Source organism: Erythrolamprus reginae, chromosome 1 (assembly GCF_031021105.1).
Source record: "Erythrolamprus reginae isolate rEryReg1 chromosome 1, rEryReg1.hap1, whole genome shotgun sequence".
In the NCBI taxonomy this organism is placed as follows: domain Eukaryota; kingdom Metazoa; phylum Chordata; class Lepidosauria; order Squamata; family Dipsadidae; genus Erythrolamprus; species Erythrolamprus reginae.
Window position 1 is genome coordinate 197,271,526 of NC_091950.1, and position 14,406 is coordinate 197,285,931.

Below are 14,406 nucleotides of genomic sequence, written 5' to 3' on the forward strand. Positions count from 1 at the left end.
GGAATAGCTAACAATATGAATTCTTCATTTGATAAAATATACTATTTCAATTTTCATTTTAATTTCCTTGGAACGTCTGCAAAAGAAATATGCTGAAAGTTTCCTTGAACATTGCCAAGGGTCAGTAGTTGATCAACTAGATTTTCATAGTGATACAGCAAGATGGATCATAATATTTTTGTTACTTATTGCCATTATATACTCAATAGCTTAGGAAGAAAATATAGTGGTACCTCTACTTAACTTAATTCATTCCGTGACCAGGTTCTTAAGTAGAAACGTTCTTAAGTAGAAGCAATTTTTCCCATAAGAATTAGTGTAAAAGCAAATAATGTGTGCAAACCCATTAGGAAAGAACTAAACGCTTGGAATTTGGGTGGGAGAAGAGAAGGAAGAGGAGGAGGAGGAGGAGAGTCACTGCTGAAGGAAGAAGGTGAGGTGAGGGGAATCAAAAAATCCAACTTTAAGGCTTTAAAAAAAAGAGTGACTCTGAGGCGAGGAGGAGCACGCACCTCCCATACACCCGGCGTGAGGCTGCCTCCCATACACTAGCTGCTGCTGCTGCTGCTGCTGCCTCTTCCCATGCTGAAGGGCTCCCTCTCCTTTTGCTTTCTCTCTTTGTAGCCGGCGCTTTTCGTTCGCTGTGGGGACTCCTTGGCTGCCCAGTGAAGGGAGCATTTCTTTTCTCTGGGTGCTGGCAGGTTTGTTCCCTGTCCAAGTGCCCAGAAAAGGACCGTTGAACTTACCTGAACGGTCTTCTCGCTACACTGCGAAGAGAGTCCAAGGTGGGTTATTATTCAGCCTGATTGGCAGGGACTGAGTTAAAAATTAACATAATTGTTATGTCCCGCCCACCACTACACTCCTTAGGTCAGTCGAAAAAACGAAGGAATAGTGAAACAAGGCAAATTTATTCAACAAACTTTAACTATAGAAATTAACTGAACTGTGCACCTGGGCAATTTTCACTGCTCTGCGAACATCCACTTTATGCCAACGGAGCTCTGATGGGTGGGAGCCATGGGTGCAAAAGTCCGGGAGCACTATATCCTGTGACCTATGAAATCGAGTATTGATTTTAGGCATGAAGCTAGGGTCCAAGCGGAGAATCACTCTGTCCGGGTGAAACACGCATAAGTCCGGGTGCACTGATAGGGCGGCTAGCTCAGAAACCCTGCGTGCGGAGGTTATGGCCACTAAAAAGGCCACCTTGATGGAAAGGATGCGCAGTGAAACCTCCCTCAAAGGTTCGAAAGGAGGAGCCGTGAGGGCCTGGAGAACCAAGGGTAGGTCCCAGGATGGAAAATGGTGAATCACCAGTGGGGACAGGTTCGCTGCTCCTCGGAGAAAATCCCTGACCCAAGGATGGTGAGAGATTGGGCAGAGTGGGTCCGGCCGGAGTACAGTTGCGATGGCAGCTACCTGTCTGCGAAGGGTGTTAGGAGTCAACCCCTTGTCAAGGCCCTGCTGCAAGAATTCCAGTAGATTGAGGACTGAGGAGGCAGAGGGTAAGACTCCTTGTGTCCTACAAAAGGTGCTGTACGCTGCCCAGGTCGCCTGGTATATGCGGGTGGTTGAGGGGCGCCGTGCCACTTGTATGGTGTGGATGACATTATCCGGCACCTGTCTCTCTCTCAAGCGGTTCCCCTCAATTGCCACATGGCAAGCTTCCACCACTGCGGCTCTGGGTGAACTATGGAGCCCTGTGTCAGAGTCAGCTGATGGCATGGAATCCTCCATGGGGGAGACAGCGATAGGTCCATCAGGTCGGCAAACCAGGGGCACCTGGGCCAGAAAGGAGCTACCAGGAGTATGTCTGCTCCTTCGGCGATGATCTTGGCTACAACTCTCTGTGTTAGACTGACCGGAGGGAAGGCGTAAAGGAGACTGGCCGGCCATGGTGACAGGAGTGCGTTCGTCTGCTCGGCTCCCGGCGTTGGGAACCGGGAAAAGAACCGTGGGACCTGGTGATTGAGGTGTGAAGCAAACAGGTCCACGACTGGAACACCGTAACGTTGGACTATCAGTTGGAATGTCTCTGGATTCAGGGACCATTCTCCCGGGTCTATTGTTGTGCGGCTGAGCCAGTCCGCTTGCGTATTGTCCACTCCTGAAATATGTTCCGCACGGATGGAGGCGAGGTGAATCTCCGCCCAGGACATCAGGGCATGCGCCTCCTGCATTAGGCGGTCCGACTGTGTGCCCCCCTGGTGATTTATGTGGGCTCTTGTTGCCACATTGTCTGTTAGTATGAGGACATGACGGTCCGCTACAGTCTGTGAAAAGGTTTGCAGTGCTCTGAAGACTGCCCGTAGTTCCAGGAGGTTGATGTTGGGGTCTGTCAGGTCTGAGGCCGACCATCTGCCCTGCGCAACCTGGGATCCGGAATGCGCTCCCCATATGGACAGACTGGCGTCTGTGGTGATAGTCACCTCCTGATGGCACAGAAAGGGGGAACCCCTGGTTATTGCTGGAGATGTCCACCAGGGTAGGGAAAGCCGAACTGCTGTGGTCAGGTGCACTCGATGCTTGGAATTGCTTAGCCGAGCCCTTTGGAATGGAAGAACGAGCCACTGTAGGGGTCGGGCGTGCAGCCGAGCCCATGGTACGATATTGATGCATGAAATGAAGACTCCCAGCAATTGGGAGAGCAGTGCCAGGGGAACCGTGGTGCGGCGTGATATTGAGTATATCAGTGTCTGTATTTTCCTCTGCCTCTCTGATGACAGGAAGACAATGCCGGAGGAAGAGTCTATTGTCGTTCCCAGATGGAGCAGACACCTGGTTGGGTGCAAGTGGCTCTTGTCCTGGTTGATTGTAAATCCTGCCCTTTGAAGACAGTCTATTGTGTGGGCCAAATCCCGGTTGGCCCGTTGAGGGCTGCTGGAAAGGACGATTATGTCATCTAGATAAGCTAGGAGCCGTATGGACTGTGATCGAAGACTGGCTGTTAACGCATCCAGGAGCTTGGTGAAGGCCCTGGGTGCTGAGGACAGGCCAAAAGGCATGGCCCTGTACTGAAAGTGTGTGTCCTGGAGGCAAAAGCGGAGAAATTGACGGTGGTGCTGATGAACCGGAACATGTAAATACGCCTCCTTGAGATCGATGGATGTCATCCAATCCCGATGACGGATGGAGGCCAGGATGCATCTTGAACCTCTGATACCGGATGTAAATGTTCAGTTGTTTGAGGTTCAAGATCAGGCGGCAGCCGCCAGAGGACTTGGGGACCACGAACATTATGGAGTAGAACCCCTTGCCTCTCTGCTCTGCCGGGACCGGTTCTATCGCCCCAATGTCCAAGAGGTGTTGGACCTCTTGAAGAATAAGAGATCTCTTTTGAGGATGACTTAAGATGGGACATTGTACAAATCTGACTGGAGGGGTCCGCCAAAAGTTTATCCACAGACCTTGGCTCACAGTCTCTAAGGCCCATGCGTTGGTGGAGATGGAGCCCCAAAATTCGGTGTAGAATTGCAGGCGTCCACCTATGGGCGGGTCGTGGCCGAAGTCACTTCTGCTTACGGAATCCCCCTCTGTTGCCACCTCTGTAGGATCTGCGAGACTGCTGAAACTGGTGGTTTCTATCTCCGTATCCGCCTATGTCAGATTGAAAGGACGGTTGGGTATATGTCCCCTGTCCATAGGTCCGAGCAACTGGGGATGAGGTTGAGGATGCCTCTGGCCGAAAGGACTGCCTGCGAAAGTAGGGGGCCCCTCGCCTATCATGTCTCCTCGCTGATCGTGGCAACACCTTTCTCTTGTCCCTGTCTTCGATCAGGAAAGTGTCTAACGACTCACCAAAGAGTTTAGTACCCTGATATGGTGCAGTGGCAAGGAGCCATTTCGATTTCACATCTGCTTGCCATGATCTTAGCCAAACCAATCTTCTGGCAGAGAGATTAGTCGCCAATGCTCGAGATGAGAATCTTGCAGATGCTAGGGTGGCATCTGCAGAGAATTTAGTAGTGGCAATGAGTTTGTTAACATCTTGACGTAGGCGAGCGTCCTCTGGGCCCAGCCTGGAGAGCATATCCTGGAGCCACAAGATGGAGGCCCTGTTGAAGAAGGAGGCCGCCGAAGCAGCCCTCAGGGACCAGGCTGAAAGTTGGTGCATTCTCTTGATCAGGTTCTCAGCCCTTCTATCCTCTGGGCGTAGGCCATCTGCCATCTCTGAAGGTACCACTGCGTTGGACATCAGAGAGGTGACAGGAGTGTCCACTGAAGGGTACTGGAGTAAATCCTCCACCTCCGGATCAAAGGAATAAAATCTCCTGTCAATAACTGATGGACCCAGGGCCGCTGATGGGTTGTGCCAGGGCTTTTTAATGTTTTCTGCGAAGATAGGCACGGCAGGGATATGCTCTGATTCCCTCTGGGGCTCATTAATTAGCCTGGCCGCTGGCATGATGCCTACTTCTTGGCCAGCTGGCTTAGATGAGTTATCTGGCAGCAGCCTGGCCTTGGCTTTGTTCAAGAGGGTCCTAAACAAGGAGTGTTTGAACAATCCTATTAAGGGTGGCTGCTCTGGTAGGGTGGCCTCATCCCCTGAGAGCTCATCCTCTGCATCTGAGGCCATCTCTCCAGGATCCAAGTCTTCCTGAAAGGAATCATGCAAGGACGGAGCAGGAGCAGGAGCTGTCCAAGGGTCTGACCTGGTGACTCTGGGTGGCTGAGGAGATGGGCGTTGCTGGGCACCCACTGCGATTCCCTGGGAATATGCAGACGCTATCATGTCCTGTATTGAGGGGGACATAGCCTGCCAGTTATCCATGGGGCCCCTGAGCCCCGCAGCTGTTGGGGTAAAGGTGGCTGCAGGCAGCTGCCCAGATTGGGACCATGATTGGGATGGTCTGGACCATTCAGCTCTTTGAATCCCCTCTGATAGAGGTGGAGCACTCACTGGTCGATCAGGAGACAATTCCCCAGCTGCAGAGAGATGTGGTCCCTCAAAGGGAGCAACAGAGACCGAGGGGCTGATGTTGTGGAATGGAAGTGGCAGAAGAGTTAGGGCCTTGCCTTGGCTTATTCAATTCCAATTGGGCCTCTAGGGCCTTGATCTTCTTCTCAGCCTCCCTCAAGGCTGAAGATTGGGAAGACTTCCCTTTGGACTTAGAGCTTTGGCTCTTATCCTTCCCCTTGCTAGTGGAGGGGACAGCCGGTTCAACTGGATTAATCTGTTGTTGAGACATTATAAATGATCAACACTCACGGTACAGTAAAAACCAAGGGCTCGATATAACAGGCACTGGAAATCACAATTAGAGAGAATGCTATCTCATTCCCCAGAGGAAGTAGTCATCAACTTCCTGTGGTTGGGATTGGTTGAATTGCCCTGGCCACGCCCCTCTCCTCCTGTGGAAGAAAAATGGCCGCCGTGGAGTGCTAGCAATTGCTGACTCACTGGCTGCTAGCCCCCACCTTTGCTCCAAAATGGCGGCCCCCACAAAGAGGGGCGGAGCTATGCTGCCCTCGGTGGTTTGAGGATTCACCCTATTTTCATGCTGGCAGCTCGGTGGGTACCACCCCAAAATGGCGATTATGCCTCCCGGTCAGCAACGTGACCTACTGGGAGCCCCCGCTGCGGTTTTTACCGCCATATTGCCCCTTGCGGTCCCGGTCAGCTCCGTGACCTCACTGGGAACCCCCTCGGCTTTGCGGCTATTCTGGGCATCTGCAGCTCGTCATGCCGCTGTAAATCATCTGCGGCCGCTTATAACACCGCCGAACAGCTGATCCCAGCGGCGGGAAACGGCGCAGCTTCTCCCGCCGTTTCCAGTCTTCCGTGGCCGATTGCGAGGCCGCCAAACAGCTGATCCCCTTCAGGACAGTCGAGCCGAAGCGGAGGTTTGATCTGGCGACGGCGAGGGGGGGGTGTCTGAGCGCGAATGTCAGGGACCCCATAGTCATCTTCCCTGTCTACAAGGCAGTGCTCTGGAGAGCAGAGGCCTCTCAGGGGTGAAGCGTTGGAGAGCAGTACCCCAGAGGGAAGAGGCTCTCAAGGAAATTGCATTCTCTCTTCTTCCTGAAAAAGAAAAGAAGAAACAATTAAATAAAAACATGTATTTATTAAAATAATTTTACTCTCCGTAGAGAGGAGAATAACTCAGCGTCCCTACACTGTGACTGAGTTTTTTAGACTGACCTAAGGAGGGTAGTGGTGGGCGGGACATAACAATTATGCTAATTTTTAACTCAGTCCCTGCCAATCAGGCTGAATAATAACCCACCTTGGACTCTCTGAAGCAGTGCAGTGGAGAAAGGAAGATGCTTTGTTCGCTCTGGACTGCCAAAGCCTCCTTAAGTGCCACCAAAATGCTGGGATTAAAGGGGGAATGGCAGGAAACTGGCCGGGCCTTCATGCTGCTCTCAAATTTCCTGGGAATTTTTTCCGGGCTTAAGTAGAGACAAAAAAATCTTGAACACCCGGTTCTTATCAAGAAAAGTTCTTAAGTAGAGGAGTTCTTAAGTAGAGGTACCACTATACTCTGTATTCAACAAGGTTGTCTTCTGAATAGGTTTAAATTACACCGTACAGGAAGTTTAAACTTCTTGAGCACATGGGCAATGGCACCTATTACCTAGAAAATACATATAGAATAACAGAGACGGAAAAGACCTTGAAGGTCTTCTAGTCCAGCCCCCTGATTAGGCAGAAAACCCTACACCACTTCAGACAAATGGTTAGCCAACATCATCTTAAAAACTTCCAGTGTTGGAGCATGTACAAGTTCTGGAGGCAAGCTGTTTCACTGATTGTTCTGTCAGGAAATTTCTCCTTAGTTCTAGGTTAGTTCTCTCCTTGATTAGTTTCCACCTATTGCTTCTTGTTCTACCCTCAGGCAATGTACCCTCTAATTTTTTTTCAGTGTGGGCGGAAAAGTATAGTGTCTGAGCGACAGTCCCTTTGGGACTGGGCGGAATAAATAAATAAATAAATAAGAAAAAATCCCTTTTATTAAAAGAAATTAATAATTTAAAAAAACCAAAATCCATTACTATTAAAACTAAATCAACCAGCAAAACCAAAAACATAACTATTAATAAAAACAGGTGAGGGCTGGGGTTTTTTTCTCTGTTATTATTTAAGTGCTTTTACCATATGCTTTAAATCAAGTCACTTCTCTCTCTGTTTCTCTCTCCTGTCATTCTCTGCCTCAATCATTTTCTCATTTCTCTTTTCTCCCTTTTTCTATCATTTCTCTCTATCTCTTCCTTCCACTCTTCTCTCTCTCTTGCTTTCTCTGTCTCTCTCACACTCTCTTCCTTCCTCTCTCATCTCTCTTTCTTTCTTTCTTTCTCTTTCTCTCTTTCCCCCTCTTGGTCTCTTTCTTTTTCTCACTTTCTCCCTCTCTTGATTTCTCTCTCTCTCACACTTTCTTGTTTTCTTTCTCACACTTTCTCTCTCGTTCTCTCTCTTGCTATCTCTTTCTCTCCCCCCTTTCTCTCTCTCTCTTTCTCACTTTCTATCTTGCTGTCTGTTGCTCTCACTCACTCTCGTTCTCTCTCCGTTCTTCTCAGCGGAGGCTGGTGATATTCAATGTCGGGGGGGGCCCCGGTTGCGCGCGCTCCCTATCTCCATACCAGGCCACTCGGAACATTCAAAATAAGAAAAGCCTTCGCCGGCAGGCGTTCTCTCAGCAGAGGCCGGTGAAGGTGATATTCAATGTCGGGGGGGGGGGGGCGGTTGCGCGCGCTCCCTATCTCCATACCAGGCCACTCGGAACATTCAAAATAAGAAAAGCCTTCGCTGGCGAAAGTTTTTCTTATTTTGAATGTTCCGAGTGGCCTGGTATGGAGATAGGGAGTGTGCACAACCTGCCCCGCCTCTCCTGCAACCCCCTTGCTGAGAGCCCGGGATGAAAGTGCTCCCAGCAAAGGGACTGAGACGGGCAGGGCGAGCGTTCCGGGTGCGGAGGAGCCGCGCCCAAAGGTAGGAGGCGGAGGAGCAGAGGGGGCGGATCGGGCGGAGGCCAGTGACGAAAGGCCGAGAGGGCCGGAGGCAACATGGGGAGGCAGGGGCGACTGCGGCTCCCTTCCCTTCTGCTGCCGGCGCCTCCCCGCCCCCCCCACGGGACTGCGCGCCCATGGAAAATGGGGACTGCGCGCCCATGGAAAAGGGTGCGCGAGGCGGTATTTTGGGCTGCGCGCGCGCTCACGTGCGCAGCCTACAGGGAACGGTGCCCTCAGGTGCTTTGGAGAATGGTTTGACTCCCTCTTCTTTGTGGCAACCCCTGAGATATTGAAACACTGCCATCATGTCTCCCCTAGTCTTTCATTAAACTAGACATACCCAGTTCCTGCAATTGTTCTTCATGTTTTAGCCTCCAGTCCCCTAATCATTTTTGTTGCTCTTCTCTGCACCCTTTCTAGAGTCTCAACATCCTTTTTACATCATGGCAACCAAAACTGAATGCAGTATTCCAAGTGTGGTCTTACCAAACATTGTAAAATGGTATTAATACTTCATGTAATCTTGATTCTATCCCTCTGTTAATGCAGCCTAGAACTGTTGGGGTTTTTTGGCATTAGGATGGCAGAGAAATAGGTAACAACATGGAAAAGATGAAAGGAGAAGGGTGTAGATTTGAGGGAAGGCATATACCAGTCTCCAAATTCATCTTCAGATACAGGTAATCCTCAACGTACAACACAATTGAGCTCAAAATTTCTGTTGCCAAGTGAGAAATTTGTTAAGACACCTGGATCCAGAAATGGAGGGCAACTGTACGGGGAATGATTCTTGCTTGAAAGTAAAACATTGATTCTAATAGAAATTTCAAAGGGCTGCGCGCAACTGTGTTTTCAAAACAAAGCTTGAGGTTCATGGGAATGTGCATCACCATAAAGTAAGTTAACAGCAAAGGGGAGCGCACAAATATATTATGGTGATTGTTTTTTGTCATTAGCACCTAAGTCAAACCATACAGCTTCCAAGAATAAGCCAAGAGTAATGTTTTCCTACCTGGGTGGAAAACCAAATAACAAAATCACCAGCTGTGTTTTCACTCTGTCTAATGCAGTTAGTCCTGGTGGAGTGATAAAAATGAGCAGCTTTAATTCAGGACTCTGAATTTCCTAATAACACAGTCCATTGTTTCATTATGACAAAGATTACTTGAGCTGGATGAGGATAACTTGAGACAAAGCTCATCCTTCTATCTAACTCATCTTTAATATTTACTCTAGTTTGCAATTAACTCAACTGAGTATCACAAATCTTTTTTGCATCTAAATTGTTGTTAAATGATTGTTTGTCTGTTAAACAGTTCTCTTTGCCAGCCTGTAAGGTATGCTTAACTCATTTGTTTACCCCCACAGTATGTACTTTCTATTAGTCTTGCAAAGTAAACATGACTTAAGGACTGCAGTGTGTGTTCTAACTCCTCACATTTTCTATACAAGCTTTATCTTACCTTTAATTATCATCAGCTAACACAACAAAATCTTTAATTCAACTTGAGCTTCATGTCCTACATCAGCAAAAGCCATTTTTGCAAGTAGCCAAAATGAATGAAATATGGAACTCAAAAGTATTTGAGATGGATGCCTATTATAAATTTAATTCATAAATATATTGATAAATTTGAACTTTATAGTTGCTTTATGTACTTTTTTTCATTTGATTGTTGTACAGCAGCCAGATTTAATTCTGGAGAGATAGGAGTCCATATAAACTTAATAAAGCTAAGGAACCCGTTGAATTTTAGAAAATATTCAAGAGCATAGGATTTCAGTAATATACAGTAATTCTTGGAATCTCTTTGACCCTTTTACTTACACTCACATTGAATGGCCAAAATACTACTGAAAATGTATGGTTTTTTTTTCTTTTTTCTTGACTTGTTCATGTGTGAACTAATGGCAAAGGATGGCATAAACAACTGTTGGACTATATTATGATTATTACACCAGGTATTCAAAAGTAACTGAAAAGTATATAACCAAAAGTTAGGGGAAGTAATGAATACACTTTTCACTTCCTTTAATTATGGTAAGGAAAAATGCAGAGCAACCTGTAATGTTAAGTGTACAGTAATACCTCATCTTACGAACTTAATTGGTTCCAGGACGAGGTTCGTAAGGTGAAAAGTTCGTAAGATGAAACAATGTTTCCCATAGGAATCAATGGAAAAGCCAATAATGCGTGCAAGCCGATTAGGAAAATCCAAAACATTAAGGCTTTTAAAAAAAAAGCTGCCGGCAGACGAAGCTGAGGCGAACGGAGTGGGGGGAGGGAAACCCATGGAGATCCAGAGGGGAGAATGGGGCAGGAAAGACTGGAGAAAAAGGGAGGAAACCCATGGAGATCCAGAGGGGAGAATGGGGCAGGAAAGAGTGGAGAAAAACGGAGGAAACCTATGGAGATCCAGAGGGGAGAATGGGGCAGGAAAGACTGGAGAAAAAGGGAGGAAACCCATGGAGATCCAGAGGGGAGAATGGGGCAGGAAAGAGTGGAGAAAAACGGAGGAAACCTATGGAGATCCAGAGGGGAGAATGGGGCAGGAAAGACTGGAGAAAAAGGGAGGAAACCCATGGAGATCCAGAGGGGAGAATGGGGCAGGAAAGAGTGGAGAAAAACGGAAGAAACCCATGGAGATCCAGAGGAGAGAATGGGGCAGGAAAGAGTGCAGAAAAACGGAGGAAACCCATGGAGATCCAGAGGGGAGAATGGGGCAGGAAAGAGTGGAGAAAAACGGAGGAAACCCATGGAGATCCAGAGGGGAGAATGGGGCAGGAAAGACTGGAGAAAAAGGGAGGAAACCCATGGAGATCCAGAGGGGAGAATGAGGCAGGAAAGACTGGAGAAAAACGGAGGAAACCCATGGAGATCCAGAGGGGAGAATGGGGCAGGAAAGAGTGCAGAAAAACGGAGGAAACCCATGGAGATCCAGAGGGGAGAATGGGGCAGGACAGAGTGGAGAAAAACGGAGGAAACCCATGGAGATCCAGAGGGGAGAATGGGGCAGGACAGGGTGGGAAAAAACGGGAGGAACTCAAGTCTGGAGGTGGGGCATCCCAGCGGCCGGCGGCAGGTTCGTAAGGTGAAAAAAGTTCGTAAGAAGAGGCAAAAAAATTCCGAATCCTGGGTTCGTATCTTGAAAAGTTCGTATGACGAGGGGTTCGTATCATGAGGTACCACTGTATTTAATAGATTAAAAATATTCAAAAATTAAATTACTCTTCAATCATAGTCTTTAGAGATGACAATAGGGAAAATCAATGTGAAATTCCTTGATGAAGATACATTAAAATTGTGTCAGTTCAGTTTTTAGCTTAATATAAAATAGCAAAGTCACCAGGACATTTCAGTGTAGTGTTTATTGTATGTAATGGAAGATACACTTGAATTTCAAAAATTTAAAACATATAAAAAGTGGTTAAGGGCTAACATTTTATCAACATTTGATAAATGCATAAGAATGTTTATTATACAGGAGGATACAATGTAGTGTTAATGCCAATGGGGCACCATGGACATTAGTCTTAAAAAATTTCACTATGTAGGCTTTGTACAAACAAAATCACTTTTTCTCATTTCAGATTGTATGGAGAAGATTGTTTAAGGATAAGCAATCCTATAACTTCTTTTTTAAAATATTAGATAGCATCTGTCATTAATCTGAGTGAGTGTTTCAAAAAATAAAGTAAAAATGTTGTAGTTCACAGAAATGCACATCCAGATCTTATTTCTGATAAGAACAATAGGTACAGGTTGTAAATTCTCCCTATATGAAATAATTTACACACAGATGAAAACTAGGAACACTAAAATAATCACTAAATAGAGTTCTTCATGGAGATAAACAAGCCATTATGATTTCTGCATGATCAAATATGAAAAAAAACGCCATAACCTCAGCATTTCTCTTTTGAAGAGAACTGAAACTCAAAAATAAAAAAAGGAATTATTTCAGCAAATGTGCAACCTAAAAATCAGCCAAGCTTATATTGTAATACAACCATATTAAGAAACCACTGGTCAGAAATACAACTGCATTGGGAAAAAGTTTAGAATCCACAAAACTCTGCCAGGCCATAAAATAAAAACAGCTCCACAGTTTACAAGTAAAACTGAGGCAACAGAGAGGCGTGCTTAATTGGTCTCCAGATAAGTAGCTATTCAGGCAGAGGATGTGACACTTTGTTTATACACAGCATGGTACGCATTCCGTAGCAAGACGTAGGGAAAGCAGGACTCCAGAAGATCCATAGTCAGGAAGGGAGACTCCTGCACAATCTAAGATGAAAGAGGAAATCAGTCAGAATCTGGACAAAGAGTAGAATTCAGGATGCTGGTAAAATTTATCTTCCTATATTTATGGATGTCCCTATAGGACACCATACACACACACACACAGTTCAATTAAGGCTTTAATAAAAATGGCATTTGGGGGGTAATCTCTGACAAGGAGATTCAAACTGGTGGTATAGTTTCCAGTCTGTAAAGCCAATAAACCAAATAATTAATTAGCCTGCTCCTTCTGGATACATTATAAATTATACATCTCATTCACTGGGCTGAATGCCGAAAATGTTTATTATGATTCTGTGCACATCTGTGAAATGATCCAATCAATTTAGATGCAGGAATCATGTCACATTGCTAGCAGACTTTGACCAATAGGAAAGAATCGCAATGGCTAAACTACTACATTTCTTCTTATATTTTCCGAATGAGCTGAATGACCATGACTTCACAATAATAAAATTACTTCCAGAAATGCACTTGATAATGGCCTATGTATTGCTGAGAAAATTTAAATGGGAAACTGCTGAAGTGAGAGACAACACTAAAGAGAAAGCAAAATATATTGATATATCATGTCTTATATTTTTTTTGAAATAAGTGTTTGGCCTTATTGCCATGCACTCAAAAGTCCAATTGGGCTCATTATCATAGGATATTATCAGGGTAATATTGTGGGCTCCAGCTATACTGAACTAACACAAAGTCTGCAGCCAGTATATGTCCAATTTGAGACAAAAGTTAGGGGAAGAAGGCTGAAATTGTTTTAATATGTTGAACTTGTTCAGCAATTATTTTTCTGTGATCCACAACAGTATCTCTCTTCTTATTTGCAAACCAGCTTTAAGGAATAATAATTAGGATTAAAGCCTACCATGTCAAGAAGTAAGTAAACAGATTCTCTGTTCCTTGTAGTAGTTTTGTCTGTCTCCTGGCCAATTTTTAGTAGACTGGAGGAGGCAAGCTGTAAGGATGCATACATTAGAATTATATTTTGTTACTGGTCAAGTGTGATTGGACACACACAGAAGAAATTTGTCTCTGGTGCATAAGCTCTTGGTGTACATACAAGCAACAAGTGACAAATCATGATCGTATAACAAATAAATTATGATCACATATTATTTGATTAAACATAAACAATTCCTCCTAGTTTTAAGGTACACTGTGTCGTTCAGCAATGTCTGAAACAAATACTATGTTAGACTAAGGGCAATTTGCAATGTTAAGGAATGTAGGAAACACGGGGAATATAGAGTAATGAGTAATAAAGAAATGAATGGGACTAATTGAACACTAATTGAATGGTTTCATTTGAGTGCTTGGATCCCTGGAATAGATTAATTCTAATGAAATAGAATAAGCAAAGCAAAGCATGGACATTCATTATAGCAAACATTATTATGTACAACTGCCTCCCCCCCTAATATTATCAAGATTGATGTGACATTAATCACAGTATAGCTGCAAACTTTGGAAAATACAGATTTATTTCTAGAGCAGGTTATTTTAGAAAAAATAATTGTACATACAGCCAAAAATTCTTTGAGACGATCTTCAATGCTTCCCTTGTGAATGGTAAATAAGGCTGCAGCAATCTGATTGATTGCTTTTGCCAGGCAATGGATATTGTTACAGTGACCTAGACAAAAAGACATTTTTATTATTTCATTCATTTTTACACACATAAACACACACACACACACACCTCTCTTCAATACTCTTCCAGATAATCATTATTGTTTTTCATCTTAAAAATACTTCCATTGCATCAGGGTCCCCGACCCCCGGTCCATGGACCGGTACTGGTTTGTGGCCTGCCAGAAATTGGGCTGCGCAAACAAATGAAGCCCTATCCACAGGATGCAGATGGGTCATTCTTTGTCAAATGGACCAGGTGTCCCCACTTGACCACCTTCAATTTCAACGAAACTTTGCACATATATTCCTTACAATATAAAACTGAGGTGTGCAAAATTTTAGACCTAAAAATTTGTACACCTCAGTTTTATACCGTAAGGCATATATGTGCAAAATTTCATTGAAATGGAAGGTGGTCGAGTGGGGAAGATCCTGAAAATTGGTCCACTTGACAAAGAATGACCCAGATAGCACACGAAACCATGCCCCCCATGTCTGTGGGGGGAAAAAACACC

The 14,406-nt window shown here is 45.4% G+C and overlaps 1 protein-coding gene across 9 annotated transcripts in view; it reads right to left on the reverse strand.

The window, feature by feature from the left end:
* Nucleotides 1–11,304: 11,304 nt before the first annotated feature.
* The window catches only part of NCKAP1 (NCK associated protein 1), a 75,221-nt gene continuing 72,119 nt past the window's right edge, over nucleotides 11,305–14,406 (reverse strand). For all 9 annotated transcript variants that reach the window (XM_070731895.1, XM_070731894.1, XM_070731890.1 and 6 more), the window contains 3 exons: nucleotides 13,783–13,892; nucleotides 13,125–13,214; nucleotides 11,305–12,241 (listed from right to left, as the gene is read on the reverse strand). In XM_070731895.1, coding sequence (XP_070587996.1) covers nucleotides 12,125–12,241; nucleotides 13,125–13,214; nucleotides 13,783–13,892 — 317 coding nt within the window. In that variant the 3' untranslated portion in view covers nucleotides 11,305–12,124. The remainder of the gene's footprint in view (nucleotides 12,242–13,124; nucleotides 13,215–13,782; nucleotides 13,893–14,406) is intronic.